This window comes from Pieris rapae, chromosome 21, assembly GCF_905147795.1.
Source record: "Pieris rapae chromosome 21, ilPieRapa1.1, whole genome shotgun sequence".
NCBI lineage: Eukaryota > Metazoa > Arthropoda > Insecta > Lepidoptera > Pieridae > Pieris > Pieris rapae.
This window is the reverse complement of record NC_059529.1, coordinates 3,945,335-3,970,974: the sequence shown is the minus strand read 5'-3', so window position 1 is coordinate 3,970,974 and position 25,640 is coordinate 3,945,335. Positions and strand designations below refer to the sequence as shown.

Genomic DNA, 25,640 nt, shown 5'->3' with positions numbered 1-25,640 from the left:
GGCTAAAGGGCCTAAACACTGCAGCCTCACAATACTGATAGTAGGCGATCCCAGCGTATACGTAAGCAAGTACGATATGGTTCTCTCAATGTCGCAGCTCTGATGTCGCAATTGGGATCGAATTAAAACTAATAATATAATTGGGATTGTAGCTTTGAGAAATTACAGAGTAAGGCAGGTGTTGAGAAGTGGCTGAAACGTGATGATTGTAAAAACTGCACCGCTATACATACCGTTATAATAAATTTGTGTCAGGGTTTTTGTGTTTACATTATTTGTTAAATAACTGCATTATGTCAGCGACCGCTCGACAACAAAATTATTGATAAAGTGCCAACTTCAATTGTGTATATTACGGCTAGTATGTTGAAATTGTAACAAATATGATTTGATACTTCAGCTAGAATATAAAATCTCTCTGCCGAGTCTGTCTATGACTGTAATAATATATTTGTACGGTTTTTAGAGTAGGTACGAAAAGTTTATGTAAATAAGCTGAAATATTTTGATTATTGTTGTGTGACGCAACACGCCAAAATACACGATATATATTCTCCATTTCGATAAATCATTATAGGTTTCCACGAAATAGGCAGAGTCGCCGAAAATATTTGGCACGTGGCTTATTGTAATAAAAATTCATAACAAAATATTATTGAATATTTGTGGTAAATAGGTATTAGATATTTAGCTAAGAAATTGGAGATTTAGATGAATATTTCAATAAATTCCGTAATAATGTGCTGGTCCAAATTATGTTTAAAATTTTGGCACTTAACTATACTGCCGGACGTAAACTATTTTTCCGATATATACATTCCATATATGGGAAAAATCTGTAAATACTGGTTAGTTTTATAAGTAAATAGGCTTATTAATTATTAGTGCTTTAGGATCGTGCGAAAACATTGATAAAGAAATCGCAAGAGTACTGTGCCTATGATAGCTGTTAAATAAACAAATAAAGTAAAACGTCTTAAACATTTATTATTTGTATTAATTTGTATATTACGAAGAGATTAAATAAAAACTCCTTTTCCTGGCGCCAAGAACGAATCCTTAAATATATATAATTAAATCGAATTAATAAAAACCTTCTTATTCTTCAGATTGTGATTATTAATAATTTTTACTAACGTTTGGTATATATTAGCTGTATGTCGCAAAGATTGAGAAAGCTATGAGATAAGAATATAATGATTGTATCGAAGGTTTTCACAACACGCAATGTAGATATCTCTAAGTATTGTATTACTGTGAACAAATTTAACAATTGCAAATAAAACTGATTTGTGAAAATCTATTGCCAACAAAAGCTCTTATCTAAATGTGATTACAAGATTTAGCATCACCAATCTAAAACAGCTATAGCGATTGCGATCTTGATTGGCGCTACGCGTATTGTGAGAACATCGAAACATACAGGAGATTCGGAATGGCTGATGGTAGAATATCATCGACGGTCGTCAATAAATATCGCATCAAATTTTACATCTGAACTGTTTCAAAGTTATTATATACCCTTATAACTACTGCTAATAGTTATCTAAATAATTAAATACGATTTCCAGCGCGTTAGCTAGACATGTATGAAATTCAGCTATGTGCTGCATATGTCCATATAATAGACAATTCGAATTGACGTTTATGGAATATGTCTGAGGATGTAATGCCTGGACTGAGGCGCCCACATACCCTTATACCCTCAGAGCGGAGGACGCATAACATAACATATGCATAACATTTCCACTTCAAAGATCAAAACAAGCCGTAAATATAAAAATAAATTATGATAATTCTGTAAAATTCTTGTTTTCCATTTTGAATTTTAAGTTTGCACAAAGTCAAACAATATTCTTAATTCAAAATTGTCAAACAATTCCTGCCTTATTTTGTAGACGTACAGGCATTCCAAATTTAAATTAACGTTTTTAAAGGACCGTGCGGTCACTTTGGCAAACAGGTGGCTCATTTTATTCACATCGAGTCACCTGATGAAAAATTACTACCTCCACGAGACGAGTAATAACCGGCCAGCTGAAGATTTATGTAACCCTTTCTTAAGTTTATGTACTTAATCGCAATATATTGGTTCTACACGGTTTGTTTATAGCACTATTAGGATAAGCAATAAAGTAAACCCTATCTAGATGAGTTTCGCTAAAACGGTATATGTAATTTCTTAATAGTCTTATGTATAACTGTAATACCACATAAGTGGTATTTACAGCCTTAAATGCAGTAACTCACACTTGAATATAATTAAACTAAAAAGCGTATTTAAATGTAAAGCGAATGTCGTTATTATTATTGTATGTTAATAATTAGTCCTTAGTGTTTTAAGTGACCTTGCCAAAGAGACAAGTTTTGAGTGAATATTGTAACACATAAATCCATCGAGGTCATCTAACGGATGTTAGCATAAAAACCTACAGTTTTCTCTTTGTTACTCATGTTTACATAACTGATAAATATAAACTTAAGTCATATATGATTCATCGTAACTAATTACAGTTTTCATAAAAAACCTATCTAACAAAACGTTAGACTTAAACGTTTAAATAATATCACATCACATCATAATACACAGCCGTAACAATTAAAATACATCGGATATTATAAGTTTTAAGCATCAAGTTGGCAATAACGATTCTTATGTCTACGAAGTATGGTTGCATACATTGACTGGCGCCTCGCAGTCTGTACAAGAACATAGTGTTCACAACACATCTAAAACCTACCTCTTTCTGATCAGTAGGGGAACTGGTCCGTACTCCAGTCAAATCCTTCCACCTGAGCACCCCCATAACTGCGTGTCTAACCCACGAGCCCCGGCGTCCTCGCCCGTTTGACAGTTCATCCACCACACCACATAAAACTGAGTTCACCACCAATCCCCTACCACCGCCATCCTTTTCAGCCTTGAGCGCCACTTCGCCGCTTATTGGTAGAGATCTTCTCTCCCTCATAAAGCCCGTGAAAATCCACGAATCCACGATTTTAACTTCCAATTCGCATCGTCACGCAGCCACGATTAATCGGTCGAGAACTCCATAAATCTATTTATTTTAATGCAACAATTCCAATTTCTTCGTTCTAGATAGTTTTTTATGCACTTTCACTGAACACAACCTTAGTTTCCGCGGTATTCTAATAATTTTAATCACTTCACAATATCCGTTATTATCCGCTGAATTATCGCAATCAAAACTTATGTTACGAAGTACGTAAAACGTATTGCGCTAAGACGAAACGTCACGTCTACACAGCCCGCGATTCGAAAGCCGAATGGAAAAGCGCGTGCCATTTTGCAGCCACATGCTTCCAGAGCACCGGTTAAGAAAGTTTTTTATCTCTTTCTTAATAAAGACTTCTAATGTACGTTAAACAAGGATAGTGCTATTGAACAGATGCGGAATGACAGCCGGTATGTGCAGCGATGTTTGTCGTCACTTGTCAGCATTCTCTTTTAAAAATACGTTATTATTATTGCAATTTCTAATAAATTACAAGGATGAATTTACTTCTAATATTAATAGTAGAAACAAGTACTTTTATTTACTTTAAGGTTTTATCGGTAATTAAATATTATATTAAATAGAGATATCCATAAAATAATAATTGTATACGCTTTATTTAAATTGTTCGGGATTTAATAACTGTATCAGCTTCTTTGAACTTCGCCATTTAAGTCAATGTAATCCTTTAGCTTGTTCAAGATCAAATTCCATAATTAATTAGTGTAATTAGTAATTGTTCTGAATAATTAATATTTACGAAAGTGTTTTATTCTATTTAAAAGTTGATTCAGGATCGGGTGGCAGTTTAATACTAATAATTATTTTAATACATATATTGATATAATAAAAAAAGAAGAATGACAATTATTGTATATGTTTTTGTGAGAAATAAAATAAATATTATTATTATTATTATTATTATTATTAATAAGGAAATCTGGTACACCGCTAACATTATTAATAAAATTAGATGTAAATTTTCGGATTAAGATCTGGGCTATTTTTTCACGTTTCTATTGTAATGGAAAAAATCTGCGTCATGATTTCAAAAACTTTTTTTAATATGCTATAAAATATACCTATTTTTAAGGACTTTGGAAGTTAAATAAAGAAAGATTTTTATGCATATCGCAAAATATGATCGACGCTTCGAAATTGCGACCATTTGTGTTTCGTGGGAACATCCGGTAATGCAAGGGAACAAAGATACAACAGGTGATTGGTTTCAGCTGCTTCCGAAGCCGAACCTTGACGAAAGTCTGGTGAGGAAGGATGTGGTTCTCCGCCAGAAACGGAAGATGTACTATTTCCTAATTAAACAAAACAAAACATTTTTCAAGTATAATATAAACGGTATAATTATGTTATGTATGAAAAATATAAATTCTATGAAGAATATACTTACATGAATTTTATTTCAAAGAATAAATTTAAGTCAAAGTTAAACTTAACAAAATACGTATACCTATCGCAGATTTAATTTATGTGTTTATATGGTTTTATATGTTAATACTATATTTTATTTAAATCGTAGCTGTATTAGTATTTTTAAACAACATAGAATTTAAATAATATTGAAAACTAATTAATATATATGTGTAGTGTTTTTTATGTTCTATTTACATACAGTTTTAATATTTAAATACGCGTTAAATTATAGAAAATAAAGAATTCTAACTCATCAATTCGTGTATTAGTAATTATTGCTATCAATTTTTTGAGACAGTTAAGTAAAGATGTAGACGAAGCTTTGTTAACATAATGATAGCGGTAATTATTATAATATCTTTTATTTGAAATTCAATTAGCGTTCTGGGAAAATATGATAATCAGACGAATTCTACCTTAGGAGGGTTGAGTTTGATCAAATCATATAGGAAAGTTTATTAAATGGTGAAGGGATATGCCCTTGAACTTGTAACATCGAGCTGCCGAGTTTACACAGGTTATATGCTGGTATTGTATAGTAAACATATACTATATAACATATGTAAATATACAATAATATAACATAGAGACTGTTGGTTATAGTAAGTAGTGTAACTGCATTGACAGTAGGGGCAATCTGGGTGAATAGAAGGTGAGGTGCTGTGACGTTTCGGCTTTCGCAGGTACTGTCTGGGAATGGATGCTTTGGACGGTATCTGCATAAGGTGCCTAGAAGGGAGGTATCGGTCATAGGGTTGGACCTCACTTTACCTGGTATTATATTAGCTATGCTAGGAAGTGTGGAGGCCTGGAGTGCAATAGTCTCCTTCTGTGAGCATATAATATTAAGGGAGAGTTCTGGAGATGACCGTAGAAGGACCGGTAGTTCATGGCTGGGGGCTCGACCTCGAGTGGCCTGGAACCGCAGATGTTGAATGATCTCTCTATGTCGGATATAAGCCCGGATCCCTTGGGTAGAATGCCTAGCGAACCCTTAGGGCTCATCTTAAGGGCGTGTGAATGTCTGAGGTGTTTTTAGTAGGTGGCTCTAAATAGCAGAGGGATTTGAGTGTTGACCCAGCCCCACAGTCCCCTCGTTAAGCTCGACATCCTTGAAGCCTGCGTAAGCGCATTTTCACCTCATTAAAAAAAAGAGACTACTGGTTATAGTTAGTATTGTATAGTCAACATAATATTATTCAGATTAGTTAGACATTTAAATTGACTCTACATGAAACGCACATTATGTATAATTTAGATTACCATTTAAATTATTATCCACTTCAATAAAAATTAAAAAAATTCACTTAAATTTTTTTTTAAAGCAGACATTTCCTAGCAAGTTAAAAACTAAACGGCCACTTTAAAACTTTCCCCTATGTACCGGTAATGTTTATAATAGCGTATTTTCTTTAACAGAAAACTGCAATTTACAACCGCAGTCGCTACATTTTCTCTTTCGCTTTTGCCACGATAATACCTGATATTAAAATTTTAATTTCACTGAGGTTAAAATTAATATGTGTAATTTTAAGCCTTATTAATAAGAAGATCAACACTTTAAACAGTTGAGTGTAAACAACTGAGCGTTTTTCAAGGCAGTTTTTGCCGCGCACCACCACTTTGTGGAACCAACTGCCCACTGAAGTATTTCCGAATTCGACTTAGGATCCTTCAAGAAAAGAGCGTACAAATTCTTAAAAGGCCGGCAACACACTCGCGAGCCCTCTAGAATCGAGTGTCCATGGGCGGCGGTATCACTTAAGACCAGGTGAGCCTCCTGCCCGTTTGCCCCCTGTTCTATAAAAAAAAAACAACAACAACAGGAGGACTATGTCAGAAGATAACCTGACAAACTCGCTACTGATAACTATAAAAAATAGTTAAAATATATGTTATTGCTATGGTTAAAATTATGCTTTTGAAGAAAGGCTTTTGTTATTATTATTATTAAATTAATAAGTAGTTAAGTACCATTAGTAGCTGTCATATCTTTAATTTAAAGTGCTGCCTGTTACTACATATTTTAAAACGATTCCAATTTTAATACGTATTTCTAGTAAATATACAATAGCACTATATTCTAGATCTTGGTGATTTCTGTATCTTTTCGTCATCAAACCAACTGTAACACAAATTTAGGGGACTAGCTCTATGCTTACGATATTTCCCTTCAATACAAATGTCAATTTAGCACATAGAAAGTGAAGACCAATCAGTCGTGATTTGAAAGCACGCTCAACCCTGATGCCGCTGTTCTTTATTGAGTTCGGTATTACATTATAAGCATCATCCACCTATATTGAAATATTGATAGGTTTTGTTGTTAGATACCATCAATTGTTTCTTAGGGATTATAACTCCAGCTAATAAATTATGTGACAAACGCAATCTAAATGCACCAAATGACTCAGTTAACAAGGTTTTCCTAAACCGTTACTACGACTATGTACATACATGTGACAGACATTTAGATGAGGTTTGCGTTTTACAATTCGAGGCCTAGTAGATCAAGTGCTCTGCCGTATTTGATCGCAACACCTCGAAGTACATTTTGCATAGTCAAGATCACGTAGGCTTGGGATGTGCGCACTTCGATAAAAAAATTCTATAGAACAGGGAGCAAACGGGCAAGAGACTCGCCTGATGTTAAGTGATACCACCGCCCATGGACACTCAATGCTACAGGGCTCGCGAGTGCGTTGCCGGCCTTTTAAGAATTGATACGCTCTTTTCTTGAAGGACCCTAAGTCATATTGGTTCGGAAATACTTCAGTGGGCAGCTGTTTCTACAAAATTTAGACATAGGATAACTCGAATAAGTAAGAGAACGTATATATTTTTTTGAAATGTATTAAAAAAATTGGGTTATAATCGCCTGGTCTAATTGAAGGAAGTACATATAATTATACAACTGCTATGTTGATATTATTATTATTATTGGTAAGGTATTAATTAGACACCAGACGGGACTTTCTGAAAGACTTGCAGGGGTTAAAATGCGATCAAAGTGTGCGTCGAACTCGGTTTCCTAGTGCCAATGGGATGTGCGACTTCGAAAGCCAAGGTCATTTGCGACACCAAGGGACGGAACCAATCTGTTCCCATTATCAAAGTCAAAATCAAAGTAAGACGCCCATTATCAAAGTCGTTGCGCCTACTGAATACTGTCTCCGCCACTATCGACATATTTATATGTTCGCAGAGTGAATTCACAGCAGCGATATTGTGAATATTATGTGTTAAATATTATATACTTTATTATATTTTATCTCGAAATCATCGTATCGGCATAGTCTGTAATGTATATATTTCTGTAATTTACAAACAAATTGTTATAAATTTACCGCTTTTTCATTATAAGTTACGTTTATATGTGGTGAAAGGAAGGTGCTCCTCTTCCTCCAACCTAAAGGAAGGACGACCAGTCCAGACCAGACCAGTAATTACTGACTGACAACCTTAGTGGTTAATGTCCGCAACTTGTACCTTCAGATTAACATAGTGAGATTCAGGGTATGCTGTCTATCGACTTATGTTTAGAATATAAGGAACATCCCTAAAGAATGATTACGTAAGCGATGCATCACTTATGCAACCGCATGCACCTCATTTGGCGGTCGTTAGCGCTGCCAGAGCTAGACAGAAGTATACATATCTCGTCTTTGAAAGAAACATTTTCATATACTACACGATATACAATTGATTTTAAAGTGCAAAGCCATTGCAGCGATATGTGTGAAGATAGGTCTTGTCTATTATTTATTGCTATTATCTCTTTTTAACCGAATTCAAAAAAAGGTTCAATGGAAGCCAAGGTTTACAATGTACTGTTTTTAATTATATTTTGTAGAAAAAGGTGTATTATCTGTATTTATTTCCCCGGAGTTGGTATCGACTAAAAGACGAAGGGTTTCTGCAGAAATTGCTCACGGTATCCTCGATTTTCGCGGATTGTTTGTATTGAGATTTTAATTTGGATATTATTGGAACCCAGGTGTTTGATAATTTTAGGCCGTCTTCTCTATTGATTATGTTAAATAATTATAAGTTTACAGTAATAAATAGGGTCAATCCGGTAAAAAAGTGTTTTCTTTAAATGTGTAAAGCTATGTTAATAAAAGAAAATACTATCTACTGGGTATTCGTTAAATTTCTACCATGTATTTTGTATTGCACTCTTAATATTGAATGCAGTTTTTAATATTATATAACGGTATTGCTTGCCAGATATAAAAGCAGAAAAACCTTGAAGCTTCTCTGTTTTAATTCGAAGCTTACAAACTTTTTATAACGTAGATTGCTTGCCAAGGTAATAATTTGAGCTATAATCCCATTTTTAACTCCAAGAACGAATTGTATGCGGCATTATGCAGTGTTTGTTGCGTCGCCAATTTGCCTTTAACTTTTATTTTTATAAGCCTTCTTAGAGATGGCCTAGTAGCAAAAGCAATGCGTTTGTAACTGATGTATATAATTTTTTTGTTATATGCACAGAAACAGTTGATTGTTAACATCGCGAGGGTGGCAACGAAACCCAAAAATTGACGACATGCGATAGACACAAGACGCCCATCACCAACTTGTTTTGTAAGAAATTGTTCGAAGTCAATGACTCTGGGTTTGCTGAATTGTAAGATATGAAAATAATAATAACTCTATGATGAGGGAACCGGGGTAGCCCAAAAATTGACGACATGTGATAGGCATAAGACGCTCATCACCTACATGTCTATGAAAGAAAATGATCGAAATCAATATCAGGCCAAGGGTATAGGTTAGCTGGATGGTTAGCTGGATTGTTAACTATGAAAATAATCACTTACATGAAACTTAAAGAAGCAACTTAAAATATATTCAAAGAACATAATACACGTTTAACCAATCACGAGTTGAAATAACTACAAGTTTGTAAATATCTGGTTTTTTGGTAAAAGGATTCGGTAATTTGAACAAGGTCTATCCAGTCCTATCTTCAATTCTACTTTCACTGTGCCCTCGACTTTAGGTATGTAGGATTTGTTTGCCACGACAACTGTTTTTTTATATATCGACAGGCAAACGGTTATGATCATCAAATGTTAAAGTAAGAAAGTAAGTTAAGATTACGCTCTTTTCTAGTCGTAGTCGATTTAATTTGGAAATACTTCAATATGGCTGTGTACTATACTATGTATGTTCCACATAGTGCTGGTGCGCTTTAAAACTATCTGAAACGAGGTGATAGGAGTAGAATTTCGTATGCTGCCTCAACGTCCGATGATTGAAACTCAGCTGCGAATTAATCCGAACTACTCCTCTGAATACTCTCAGTGGTAAATGCGGAAAAAGAGGCACCCCACGCAACGCCAAGGAATCAAACTACTCGGGAGGGACTTGTGGTCGACGACTGTGAAATTGTAGACGAAACGGTACCTTTAATACAAGAACTTATTCGAAATAAATCAGCATTATTGGCTAAATAGATTTGTTTTGGTTTCGTTATTCATATAAGCTAAAATTATATAAAAAATTCAACTTTTCCATTAGATATTTATGTTTATAAAACCCAACCTAATATGAAACAAATGTGTATAGTGTATCGAATAATTGCGTCCTTGAATAAACAAATAGAGGAGCGGTGCTAAAAACGACAATTTACTAATTAATGGCGTGTTCTGTGCCGTTCGAAGTAAAAATTGGAATGAAAGTCTCAAGGCTTTATTTCAAAACGTTATTTTATACTATATCTGTGCTCAATAACATTCTTAAGAAACAACATTTTTGATAGTCGAAACGTCTTTCAAACAATCACAATCTGGCGACCCAGGTTATAAACAAAGACGACACGATTTTATGTTATAGTCATAAAATTAATAACTAACATTAATAACTATAGTCCAATAATAGACACGCGATCGACTCATTCGACCAATTACACACAGACGAAACTCGTCATCATTCTTTATCCCACAAAGTTTTAGTTTGATACGCTGACGCAAACAAAAAATTGAAAAAAAAAATATAAGTAAATTATTACTTATCTATATTATAAATATGTGTTAAGCTATTGTTTAAATACTATACAAAATTACTATTTTATTACAAATACTTTTTATTAAAAGAGCTGCGTCAATGGGAGGGTGAATTTTAAATAGAGCAAGGACTTTACAACACTGTTTCATCTTGCTCATACATATTCATTTCTCAGATTACAATATATAATTATTATAATTTTGACTTTTAAATATGCAAATAAAAACAATAAAATCTTTTTTATTTCATTTTTTAATGATATTTTGACGTAACAGGTCATTCGACACTTTATACTTTATTTGCAATAAATAAGCATTAAATGATGACGAAGCTAGCCACTATCCTTTAATTTTTAACCTTTATGTTCAATACGTGCCTGTTTAATGTGTTCTTAAACGTTCCATAGTGTTTTTGGACCGCGTTTATGATATGAAGAACCATACCTTTAACAACTTTTACGCCCAAACTCAATCCATTTTTGACCATCTGAGATAGACATAATAATCCAAATATTGATTAAAGTGTGCCAATAACCAATAAACGGATTGTAATAGCCATCTGTCGATACAAGCTATCCATGGTATGTGGATAGACCTTTGTATGAAAATGACAGTTTAACTAGGCCAATTCCTATGTTAAGATTTTAACTTACACCAGGTTTTAAATTAATTAAAAAGCTATTTGATATGTTTTCAACATAGACATGTATATTTTATTATTATTTGTACGGTTTTATATATTTTTTTGGTTTATATTGATTATCAAATATGAGTGTAAAGAGCGAAAAGATTGCATTCTATCCGTCGCCAAAAATTGATTGTCTTCGTAGGGTTTGGTTATTGGGATACAGTTAGGCGACTGTCACGGTCTGATCTCAGATTGTTTTCACTTTTCAATCTGAGATTGTGGATTAATTATTGGGTTCGGGCGTAAAACGATATCAAAAAACCATGATCAAGCATATCAAGTTTAATTCAACCCTACATTCTTGGACAGATCTGAGTTATGAAATTCAGTAAAATGGTTTTTAGTCAAATAAGACGGCACTTAAAAAATGGGCTTAGATTTAAAACCTAAGAACGCTTCGATAGGTTTCAGATAACTCCATTTTCTTGCTATTATTACTTTGAAACACTCTTTCGAAGTCTTCTAAAGTAACAATAGAATTTGATGCCTCCTGCCGGTGTATTGGACACGCTCCGCTTGCCACCCCAAGATAGAACCTTTATCATTACATCGCATTTCCGCCGATTATATTCGCTGCGAAAGAGTTACTGTTGACCCCAAGTCATGGAAACGATGCCGTGAAATTGGTTGACCGAAGAAAACAGCCGAGGTGACCGTTATTGTGAGGAAGTTTTTCAATTGATAGGATTCCGATATTTCTTTAATATAGCAAGTGTCGCCATTAAGAGTCGTTCATTATGTTATGTCATTAAGCAAGTAGAAGACTTAAATAAGATAACAATAATAATAATAAATAGATAAATAACCGAAGATCCAAATGAAAAAATGAAAATCCTAAAAAGCTATTACTTGCTGCCCTTAACTTCCTAGAATAAGTCATTAGCTAATTGGGAGTTACGTTTAGAAGCCGAGTATATCGTCCTTTTGTATAATTATAATTGTTAATCCATTATCATTAGAGGTATTTGTAATGGACAAATCTAAGAAAGGCTTTAGGTACATCGATAAGTTTAAATTAAATTATTAAAAGATATATCCAAGACTTCGTTATTATAACTTTGGTTAATCTGGAATTATTACTATTATTCTAATATAATAATTTGAAACCTAAAAACCTTCAAACGCAGATAATATATAGAATAACGCAGCAATATCAATCTCTGTCAGTAACATTCGCTTACCTGAGTAAAATATGCCGGTAGTACCGCCCTCTGGTCATCTAGTCGCGAACATTGTACACGTTCAAGTAATTCGAAGAGTTCGTGTTGGGCTCGAGCGCCGCCAGATGCCGCTGTAGAACTCCATGGCGCCGACACGTGCTGCCGCCTGTCGGACAACAACAGTACTATTATAACTCCAAATTACAACATAGTAGGAGAGATGGCGCTGATGTAAAAAGGATATTCAGTAGCAATAATAATTAATTTATTATTATCTGTAATAATATAGTAAAGTAAATACGTTTTGCTGAAGAAATTAATAAATTACTTTTTATCTATTCAATTTTTAACACGAACGAACGACAAAATTAACAATACAGGAAATTAACGGCTGAATGATGTCATAATTTATGCTAATTTATTAAAAATAATTGCCGGCACGAGTCCAGTATAATTAAAGAGTTAAAAGGTTGTTGATGAGGGCATTATCAAGAACAAGTTTTTTTTACAAAAACATCCCTCCCATCTGTTCTACTCAAAGAATGGCGTAAATTATATTGACAACTCTACAGTGCGTCTGTGATTTATGAGTCAATTAACTGACCATTCAGTGACCCCTTTTATAACGTACGCCCAGTTATAAACGACTAATGGTTTTCCAAATTAAAACTCTCCCCTTAGTCAAATAGTTGCTAAAACCAGTTTGTCTCAATTAAGAATTGTTTGTTTTTCGGATCACTTTAAATTCAAAAGCGCATTCTATTGCAAAGAGTTGTAATTGGATAGCAGATGTTATAAATTATAAACAAACATTGTAAACAAGCGGTTATGAACGCCTACCAGCCATACAATTTTAAAGTATTTATTAAAATCTTCGAAACTTCGCAATAAGAATATGCATTTTTTCAATCTCTTCAATTTCAGTTAGCTATAAATTTAGTTTATTTATTGGTTTGTTATCCATTGAAATGAAAAAATACCAAAAACTAACGAACATATTTGTTCAAATTAAGCTTGTATTGACCTTTTTAGTCCGTTAATTAATAATTCCGATAATCAGTCTGGTTTAGTTCCCGCGGATATTGCCAGGAAACAATTCGTCATGTCTTTTTCTCAGACGAACTAAAAACAAAATGAAAGCAATTTGTCATTGTTCGTGGAAATGAAGAATTTAAATATTTAATACATTTTACGATTTATTTGTTCAAATTTTTAGTTGCAACAAATTCTTACTGTTATTTGTTCCATTTAGCACAAACATTTAGATAATTGGTATTTTTAGTGATAGTTCGCAATTACATATTTAATATCGATTACGAATGAATTCTTAAAGTACGAATTTTATTAAAAAAATAAAAAATAAAATAAAATAAAATCATTTATTTCAGACCAATTAATAAGTCCATATGTTGTTAGTATAGTAAAACTTATAAATATAATTTAAGCAAACATTTTTGATATATCTTTCTTTTCGCGCAACGCGCGAGCACTTTTGGCGCCAATCATTAATTACGTAAGCGGTAAGAAATGGCACATTTCATGGTTTAAGTAATCGAATTAACTGTTAATTATAGTTTATGCTTATAAAGGATTGTTTTAAACATGAGTGCATTTTATTTATTTATACAAGTGCACTAGCGACCTAATTAATGCTATGAACATGTGTGAAGAACATGTAAGAAATAAAAATACGTGAAAAATAAATGGCAAGAATGATGGTAACATATGTTTCAGTGGGAGATAATTTTATAAAATTTACATCTTTGGTCCGCCATTACAGATTTTAATACAACTTTTTTAATCATTCTTATACGTAGGTATTCTTGAGTTACGTCTTTAGTATTGCGCCCATCTTATATTTATGTATGTTTTACATGATATTCATTAAAAGTATACGGAAAAAACATTTTTAAAACCTATTATAGATAGATAAAAAGACATCTGATGTTAATTCAAAATGTCTTCGAAATAAGATAAGATAATAAGAACGTGATCTAGCATAATTCGATTTTATTGAATGCAAACTTTAGCCCTATCGTGTTTAATAATGTCTCCAAAAATGTCGACAGTTTTAAAAGTTTTAAAAGTTCGAAATCGCAACAGCGACATTGAATGTTCTATGTTATACATAAATTATGTTTGAGTTAATAATGTTAATAATAGTTATATTTAGTACATATAACTATTACTTTTCAAATGTTATTTCAAATAATTGTTAAGATATGTAAACGTTTTAAGCATACGCATTGGTTGTTTAATTGGTAATAAATATTTCTCCTGTTTGAGACTTTAATTGTACAAAAATAGACTACGAACCTACCTGATAATTTCTAGATCTAGAATCAGATATGAAACGTAAGTATTTAATTCTAAACAATACTTTAAAAATTTACGTTTTTTATGCTTTTTGATTTCTCATTAAATTTGATTTTAGGAAGCTAGACGACTAAATGCGTATATTGAATTAACTCAACTTGCAGTCGGCAGAAATTTTTTCAGAATCCCCTATCCTTCAGGCTGTCGGGGTATCTCTTTGTGACGTTATTACCAGACACCCTTTATAAACAGCTTTGTACCTGTGTACATAGACAACACTCATGTTGCCTGTATTGTGCAATTTTATCTACAACCGTTTTATTAAAACATCAGACTGGCAGGAGAGAAATGCAACGAAATATAAATAGAAACTAGCGGATCCGACAGACGTTGTCCTGTCTATACGTCTTTAATTTGAAAATTTCAAACTTTTTTTAATAAGCTAAAACATTCTGGACCATTTTGATGAAAATTATTATTCAAATGTTATGACAATATCTAACGATTCAGCACATGGTCTACAATAACACAATGATAACAAAACTTTTTTTTAATTTGATCGCAGCGCTAACTGTCGGGACAGACTAAAATTAAAATTCGAATATTATTTAAAATTTGACAGTGCGATGGTAGCGCCGTCTGTCGGATCCAATGTAAAACATTCCAAAATCAACAACTACTAATTAATTAAAAAAAACATTGTCCAGCGGACAAAATTGTGAATCTAAACCATTCTCGAATCTCCACGAACACACACAAAAAATTTCATCAAAATTGGTCCAGTCGTTTAGGAGGAGTTCAGTCACATACACACGCACACAAGAAATATATATATTAAGATAATTTTGTACATTTCAAAACTACTGGGAATATTCAGTACTTAATTACCAGACTTCCCGATCGTAGTGTGTGGCCAAAGTAAGTGGTCACGCAAATAAATAAGGAAAACTAAATATTATTCTTATTATATACATTAATGTTATAACATAAAGTATTATAAATTATTACTCTTTATTATTATATTACTTTGTAACAATTTTCTTAATTCTACTGGCCCTAAAACTGATACCTGTACCTGTACTGATTGTGATGGGAGTCGGGACACTTAACAATTTAGACTAAAAATTAAACTTACTGGATTGAAAACTTGTAATTGAAATTCAATTCTGGAGAACATAGAACCCATGTTTGCGTCTTATGTATTTACTATATAGATACGAAGGCTTAAAATAACAATCAAATTTATAAACTTTACCATTTATATATAAATAGAAATATCTATTATAAGAAAGAATCATTATTCAGTTTTGTATGATTTTAGTCAATTTGGCTAACTATAAAGTGGTATCTATATAGATATTTCTATGGGAGACATTTAATCTATAAAAAAACCTACAACCAGTTATGATTACGAATGGTAACAAATTTGATACGGCTAATAAAACATGTTATACCGTCCGCACCGCCTTAGAAATGGCCTAAGCATTAAAATCTAGACTTACGATGTAATCTGATAAGTAAAGCACCAAATTTGACTCAAGAACAGCCTTCGAGACTCATTGTTAAAATTAACTATATTAAAGTTGGGAACAATGTATAGTGTTCACTAACTCCATTAATAAATTAGAAACTACAACATTAGTTTGTTACAATATATTGCTATTAATATACATATTAGTGTCTTATCTTTTCATTTATGGTTTACGTTATCCCTACCGACTAACTGTTTTTAATTAGTCCAATATTACAGTTATATTTTAGTCACGAATTTGATTAAAGTATAAATTTTTATTTTATTAATATGCTACAAAACTTTTAGAGATTAGTGTTGGTCTAGTGGCTAGAAAGTACGCCTGCAACCTGTGGTCAAGTCTTCGAATCACGGCACCAATAGATTTTTCTTTTATGTACGCAATTAGCACTCGTTCATACAGTGAAGGAAAATCCGGCATGTCTTAGATCCAAAAATCGACGGCGTGTACAGGCTGATCACCTACTTGCCTATTGGAAAGAAATATCACGAAACAGACTCAAAAATCTTCAGCAGAACTTAAAGGTTGTAGCGTCATTGAGTGTAATTAAATTATTGAATTCTTATCTGACCTATCTATCTATAAATAAGCTTTTTTGAACGTTTCTTAACGTTAAGCCTAAAATTAGGATCCAATTAGGATCCCTACTGGGCTACTAACTCTAGGTATTTCACCAGATACTTACTTCAATTCGTCGTTTTTTGTGAACACATCTTTCACTGTTGATTATTGTCAATTAGACATATCTTATTTTTCTCTGTGTCAGTACGGCACCTTAGTTAGAATAGTTTTTATAAGAAACGTTTTTAGTTTTTTATGTAAAAGGGGCAAACGGGCAGGAGGCTGATGTTAAGAGATACCACCGCACATGGACACTCGGTGCCAGAGGTCTCGCTATTACATGCCGGCCATTTTTATTGTCTCCTATTAATGTTTAATAGCCTTATTTTGTACTATATGTACGTGATAGATGTTTTGTTCCATAAATAACCTGCAAACAAGTGTTCATTGCCGTAGCACTTTATCAAATTGCGATCAGATAATTACAAAGGATAACATCGGAGCATGTCAGAGATGCCGTTCTAACAAATTGACGGTAATTTATCAATACCTATCTATTTTAGAAGATATACTTTTAATCTTACTTAATTTTTGAGAGTGCAACACTTAGGGTCCTTCAAGAAAAGAGCGTATCAATTCTTAAAAGGCCGGCAACGGACTCCCGAGCCATCTGGCATTGAGAGTGTCCTTGGGTGGCGGTATCACTTAACATCAGATGAGCTTCCTGCCCGTTTGCCCCCTGTTCTATAAAAAAAAGAACACCGCACTGCTTTTGACACTATAAATGTTTTTTCCATTATCTGTATTTTTGGGAGCACGATAATTCTCGAAAGGTCTATCTTTATCTTTTTTACATGTTACATACAGGATAACTCTTAAACCACATACTTGATATAAACTCGGCCGCCCTAAGCAGAGCAAGAAACATCGTAGATATGGATATGAGAGAAACATATAGCGAGGTAAATCGTTAACCTTGGACTCTAACAATTCCATCAAGGGGACATAGGACATAGATACATATAGCGCGAACTATAACTTTAATATATCACATTGGAAGTACATATTTATCCTAAGCACTAAGTCACGACTGTCAATCTTACAGTATAAGCATAGCTATTTAATGTGTTTCGTAATAATGCAAATTTGCCAAATAAATCGTAACAAAATTGATTGTTTGAGTACGAACATAAATATGGCGGTATATCAACTAAATCTGGAAGAGATGGTTAATTGTTAGCTCTTGCTAGGTTTAAGTTTGAAGTGGCCTGATTATAACTTTGTCACCATAATTATGGTGTTATTCAATTTATATATTTGTTTAAGAACGTTACAAGCACCGAATAACTGTAAAGTTTCTCACGTTTTCTAAGTGATGAATAACGTTTGAAGTGGATTGAAATCTACAAAACCCTGCGAGGTACTTCAAAGAAATTTATGATAGTCGTGACCTATACTGAACATAAGTCACTTGTCAGTAATAAATAAATATTCTATTACATCTTTAAAGGAGCTAATTGGTTGACTTCGTAGAAAGATACTACGATTATTATAAATTAAAAAATCATGCTAGAACATACATTAGAGTAGAGAAATGAAGGTGCTGCTCTTCCTCTCAATTAAGGACCTATCCAGTCACCAAACTCCCAAAAAAGTACATTGTTTCCTTCCATTTTTTGACATCGTGTCTTAGTAGGACAAATGGAAAAAATATGGTAAAGTTCAGCAGTTTATGTATCCATTTTAAAAAGATCGATACACAATTTAAACAACTTCGCTCGATAGAAACAAAATCCAATCATAGCCAATTTTTGACACTTCGAATTCATTTTATGACGAAAATTTATACAGAACATGATTTTGAAATATACACGATGTATTTCATCGCAATCCAAGTAATCCATTTCAGAAGAAAATGACAAAATTACATTAATTTAATGTTTTACATAACTAATTGTTATTAAGTTCTGGCGCGCCTCAGTGCGCATTGCGCGTTCGGACCGCAGTCCTCCCCGAGACACATACACATCAATTCGTGCTAAGAAAGATCCTTAGCTACACATATAAACATTTTTAACGCGTTTCAGCATATGACGAACACAGACACAAGACACAACACTAAATATACGAGGGCTAATTAACGCGTACCTAAGGATACTATCAATAATACTACCGAATTTTCAGTCCACGTTAGGATATTTCCTCTAGCGATACAAGTATTAAATACTGAATTTAGGTTTCGTCGTTAAATAACAGCATATATATATAATTGGCGGGAATTTGTATCATATTTACAGTATAACCTAACTGAATAGCAGAGATTATATCCGTTGTGAGATCCGTTAGAGAAGATAGGGTTTTTATAGATTAATGCTAAGAAAATTAGAAAATATAATGTGGCCAAGTTCATACAAATGGATATATTTTCACATTTTCAAGTTTAAAAACCCATTTATAGTTGCGTTAATTATTTAACTGTCAAAATTACAACGCCAATATAACGTGAATGGTTAGACGAGATATGTATAATAATACAAATTTACTTAGAATAGAAAAATTTAATATCACATTATTATAATTTATTGAGGTTAAATTAATTAAACCACTGACCACCCGCCGTTTAATAATAATGTCGTTGACAGGTGCTTTTATGGTAATTTAATAGAATATATTTTGTTTGGTTTCAACAACTATAAATCTATATAATTTCTACCTTTGTATATTTCATCATAAATCAAACTTTACACTAAACGTTACATTTTTAATCTCATCGCATTCCAGCGCTTGCTGTTTTGCTCAATTTGTTAGTTTTAATATGACTAAGTGTGTTGATTTTGTATGAAACTTTTCTTTGCATATTTTTATATTAATAATAATATGTTCACTTATAACATATTCAAACAAAATCTATGATTATGGGAGAACGAACTTAAAATATGAATTACTACTTTTAAATCTATCTACGACTATATTGTTATATATTGAAACCTGTGTTTTAATTACAACAAATAAAACAATTTAGACTAGTGCAATCATCAAAATCGTTACATAAACTATACAAATTTAAACATATTTCCATTGTAACGGTTGTAATCTTATAACTAACAATATTGTTAGTTATAAGATTTAGGAATATAAGTTTAATTTTTTAATGTTTGTATGTAGGATAGTTGGTATGGGAAATATTTTGGAATTCTATCGCATTAGTAGTAACTGTAAAGATAGAAAAAATTACTGGAATAAATAAATAAATAAATTATTTTAATTATTATGTTTTATATATTTAAATAGGGTTTATGCTAATTTGCGTTTTAAATAAGTGCACCCTGATTATTATTTAATTATGAAATATAATGCAAACACAAACTAAAACTATTACTTAAATATCATTTCCGTTAAAAACCTATACCAAAGATGTATTTTGCAAATATGTATACCCTTAGTTCCGCGTTGAGGGTGTATAATTAGCATATATAGTATTATTATGCCATTTATTTTGAATAGTTAAATGCAGGTGTTATAACGGTTCATATCTAATTGATGGTTTTAATGTAATGAATAGTGTAAATGATGTAATAACATAGAATTAAGCCCAATTACATGGCTAAAGTGCGAAAGATTCGAAAGTTAGAGGGGCAGAGTAAACGCCCTTATTTAAAATAAATCAGTCTTATATAACTCTGTTTTAACTACAAAAACTTATAAATAGTTACGTCAAGTATCGATTTTAATTTTGCAGCATAATAATAAGCAGCGTTGGTAGCTTCAGCATGCTATCACTGAGGGAGTAGGTTCGATCCTCGGCTGTGCACCAATGGACTTTCCTTCCTTGTGCGCGTTTAACATTCGCTCGAACGGTGAAGGACAACATTGTGAGGCAACCGGCTTGCCTTAAACCGAAAAAGTCGACGGCGTGTGTCAGGCACAGGAGGCTGATCAGGAACTTGAACTTGAACAGGAAATTGGCGAAGAAAATGTTTTTTTTTTTAATTTAAAGGGTTTGTTTTTAAACATTTATTTATTTGATTGTATAAATAATCTGAAATTTAAACAAAGTGTATAACAGTATGGTGGTAACACAAAATGGATACAATTATAGTATATTTCAAGAATGTAATAAATACAATATTTGAAGACATATTTTATTTAGCTAAACTCATGGTACTAAAAATATTTTTGCGTGTTACTTTCAGGGGCGCTGTTAGATATAAATATTTAAGCAGACCCTAGCGTGCATGAAACCCATGGCAGAGAACTTCGTGACTGTATTAAAGTTTACACTTAAGAATAAACACTTCTCAAGTAGTTCAAACTAAATGGGGTCATCAATAGCTGTATACAGTCGTTATATTTATACAAATTTTAGCATTAGTAACAACTGCTGTGTAAAAAGAAAAAGATTAGGGCTTATTAATGGCTCATTATGAATTCAAGGCTGCAGATTAATTAAACCGTTTCTAAGTCTAGATTACTTTTAACCACTTTAGGTATCAATTATACAATCAAGTTGAAGTAAACTATTTGAATACGTGGTATCTACTGTACATATATCTCTAGTACATTTATACAGGTTATGGGAAATGAATGTATGAGACAAAAACTGAAGCAAGCTAAAAAACGAATATCCTAGACTTGGTACATTAAAGATAAAACAATTGAAGGGTCCACCCGGAAAAAGAAGAGTGGGCAAGCTAAAAAAAGGGGCTGATGATAGAAACAGCAGGAAGAGACTGGTATAATAAACGGTCGGAGGAGGGACCCAGAGGGGTCCATATACATAGGCTTATAACTAATTACATTCGAAATGGAACTTGGAAATGGTAATAAAAAGGCTTCGTTATTATTTATACATCTAAAGACATATCAAATGACGATCAATAGAGCAGACGCAGTCGTGGTAAGAAATTATCTTAAAATTGAGTCTCATTCCGCCTCCAAATTCATTTATGTTTATGCTCAACTGAAACCACGCGCGACAACGACTCTTTGATTATATATTCAACCGCGTCGAAAAAAGTTGACGAATACTTTTTCCTAAATATTTTTCTACGACTTTTATATGACTTAGTCTTGTCCTCAAACACTACGAATAGAGATCAAATAAGCTACGATATTTACAGGCTAATGTAAATAGAGTAATATATATCGATGTTTAGTGCGAGTCGTAATTTACATTATCGTAGTGAAACTAATTGTGCGGAGGAAATAATTTAGATTATTTTATGGTTTCTACATTATATAATTGTAGGTATATAGTGAGGATGCTTTGATTATATATTTACTTGCATTACGATGTTGTTGCTTGTTGGTAAGGAAATCCAGGAACAAAATGCTATATTAATATGAAGTTCTTCTCCTTGAAGAGACAGCGAGTTCATTTTGACAACGTGCAAAAAAATATAAACAAACATCAATCAAATGTCAATTCGCATCTGTCAACTATCATGTCAAGAAAATTATAGTGCAATTTCGAATTACTACCTTATCGCTGAAACCACACTTACTTCTTAGCCTGCGATTACAGAATGCAACCAGAATATTAATTGCTATTCTCAATTATAGCGAGAGATATATCATTGTTTTACAAACTTGGTTATAGACTTAAAGCACGTTCCTTTGAAATGCCTGCGATAGATAACAAGTGGTCCATCTATCATGATTAAATATCTCAAATAACGGGAGCCGAACTCGTTCAAAGTATTGTAAATCCTTTATTGGCGTATCTGTATTATTTATTACTTGACTATAATATATCGCCTTATAAGTATATCGATGAGGAAAATATTCAAACGGAAGACCTGTTACCGACAGATAGTTTGAAGCATAAGAATTTAAATCCAATTTAATGTTCGCACAGTCTCAAAGTGTTCACCTAATTTTTCTAAGCATATAAGAAAGAAATTACTTTTATCAGAGCGTATTTAAATCAAGTGCGTTTTCTCATCAATGTGCAGTTTAGATTAAAGATGATATCTTGTAGATGTAAATTGTCAGCCAACTTGATATCAGTAAGCATGTCTCTTGCTCTTAGAAAATGGCGCATCACAAATTGTAATTTGTCTTTGATTAACATAACTTTTACACATTTAAAGAAAACACATTTTACATCATTTTTTTTCCGACGTTTCGCGTGCTTTCCCGTGCGTGGTCACGATGACTGAAGACAAAGGGGTGTTGAATGTCAAAAAGTATCACCACTAGAAAAAATTGTTATCTGTATTTTTTCCCCTGAGTTGGTGGACTAAAAGATGAAGCTGTTTTGCAGAATTGACTCACGGTGTACTCTATTTTCGCGGATTTCGGAAAAAATTATAATTATAAGTTTATATACAATCACTTTTTCTTCAATCCGTAGAAAAAGTGTTTTCTTTAACATATACTTTACCAGATATATACACACACACAAATGCACAAGTAGTCTACTATTCACAAAGTATGTAAGTAAGTGGCACAAGCTTTTGTATTTACATTGTATCTGCTATAAATTTAATAAAATCGGTGAATGTTTGAAACTCCAGGTTCCAGTGAATCCAAATCGTAGACAGATTAATCTAAATAAACCAATTGTTTAGAAGCGTCAAAGTAATAAAGCCATTATTCATACATACATGAGTTTCTTCATATATCTTCGTCTCGCAGTAAGCAGGGTATATGTTTCTTTATGGCCGCCCGTCGGCAAATATTTCATCTTCCCTACTTTCGACTTCATTCGGCGATTCTCCGAACCAACCCAGTATTATACAAAGCAATCACGCTTCCAATGCCTATAATGAACAAATATACAATTGACGACGGCTATATACATGTCAACCAACAAGCACCAAATACAACTAATGAGTAGACAGGCAAATAACTTAATTATTGACCACAAACCAAGTGACACATAAGCGGAAATAATGTTATGTAGAGCAAGTCATAATTACAATTAATTTTCAGATGCAATTTAAACCCAATAGCAGTAAAATGAAAATGTATATTAAAACCTTTTTAAATATTGTTACACTTCGTACGTTTCCATTAAACAGTTTTTACATTATATTAGTGATTCAAGACAATGATGTTATATAAAACTTCATAATATGTATTCATAACAGTACGAGAAATTCGTATTGATTAACGATATTGTATTTAACTTACGCTAATCAGAGGTATTTTATTTTATTTTATATATTTGGAATGGTAATGTAAGGATCGATTTTCTTGTTATTATATTCTATATATATTCTTATTTAGTTTGGAAGGCCCAGGCCCACTTTGTCTTTGCACCAGCGGTGTAAGCAAGTAAAATGTTTGAAATGGTAGTAGTTAACGTGCGACTAATGGTGCTAGTATTTTAAAGTTTTCACTTTATTTGTGTATAACTATTTCTACTTGACTACTAACGTTCGCCAATCCTGGATACATGAAAAAGAAAATAATTTTTTTTCTGCGTCAAGTACTTATTGAACACTAGCGGCCCGTCCCGGCTTTGTGCGGGTGGACATTAAAAAAAAATTTTGAGGTGTTGATATGTTCCTTAATATTATAACCTATATTAATCAGTTATACTGTACTTTTTGAGCCGATTCGTTACAAAAAAGACACACGAAAAGATTATATAGAGGAATTAAATCATAAAGACCTAACGAAAATTTTACCGAGGACTATGGATGTACCGGATGCTCAATCTAGATATCGGTGAGTTTTGACCAAAACGCGTTCTCCGGAAAGGAGGGACAAATGGAATGGTGGGATGCCTGGGTATCAAAAGGGGACTCGAAATTAAAATATATTAAAAGGTTGGAGCAATCAACCTAATGGTTAGGTATCTTAATTGCAAACCATCAAATAACATTCTACGATTCTTCAATGACAAACTAACTTCTACAGAATATTCTTATTATTTTTAGTAACTATGCTTTAAAAGGTATATAAACCTTTTAAATATCAATATGTTTTAAATTGTAATATAGATAAGTGAAAATAGCTGGGTAAAAAACATTATTTCTCTTTTACAATTCTTGACAATGCTCTTAATCGTTTTAATCAATATTCTCTTGTGTTTATCGTGGTCTTTATATTGATGTAGATTTTAAGGCTGAGATAATTTGTAATAATTAACAATCATTATCGAGCGCTATTAACAGTCAGTCACGACTATAACGGTGCATTTCAGCAATGGATTTAAAACGGTTTTATTTTAAATAATACGCCCTTTTTATAGATAGAGAGACTCTCTCTATCTATAAAAAGGGCGTAAATATATCTAATCTCGCAAGGAGATGGCACTCGGAAATCAAGGACTCTCTTATCGCCTTTCATAAATAAATAGTTAATTTAAAGTTTAAAAACAAAGCTGGCATATATACGAATATAAACTAATAGTGCACCTCGGTATCACCTTTGTTATCGTGGTGTCATAGATGTACCACTTTAGAGTATTTCAGATAAATGAATTAGTTTTTTTTTTTTTCAATTTGAACGTGTAGTTCCCAAGTAAGTTTCTTAAACCAAACAAACTTTATAGATTTACGAATTTAGTATAGACAGATAGATTAGTTAAGTAAGGGTGTCCTATGAGTAGATCTCAGTTCAGAATCAGTACAGAGTAGGATAGCTATAGCTTACAGTTTACATATTCTGTAAAATAAAATAAAAAAGGGTGTTATTTTTATAACACCTGATGTAATAAATTTGGTTATTTTATAATATTTGAGTTGCAATTGGGTTGGAATATCGTTAAAATCGTATGATTTATTAGGATAATAAAAACATGTGTCGTTAAAACGAATGGTACCATCAATATTGAAACCGCAATCGATACGTACACATTAGTGGCTTCAACGGAATCTTTGAAGTGTCTGAAATTTATTCATTTTATTTTTAGTAATAATAATATTTACTTATTTGTTATTTAATTTTATAAATTTGACTTTCGAAAA

The 25,640-nt window shown here is 32.5% G+C and overlaps 1 protein-coding gene across 4 annotated transcripts in view; it reads right to left on the bottom strand.

Moving 5' to 3' along the window:
• Positions 1-25,640, bottom strand: part of LOC110998601 (rap1 GTPase-activating protein 1) — a 210,562-nt gene that overhangs the window by 70,314 nt on the left and 114,608 nt on the right. For 2 of the 4 annotated variants that reach the window (XM_045632845.1, XM_045632846.1), the window contains one exon: positions 12,332-12,476. In XM_045632845.1, coding sequence (XP_045488801.1) covers positions 12,332-12,476 — 145 coding nt within the window. Of the gene's footprint in view, positions 1-2,741; positions 3,276-12,331; positions 12,477-23,327; positions 23,484-25,640 lie in introns of those variants that run through there. The other 2 variants (XM_045632844.1, XM_022267315.2) reach the window with 2 other exon arrangements.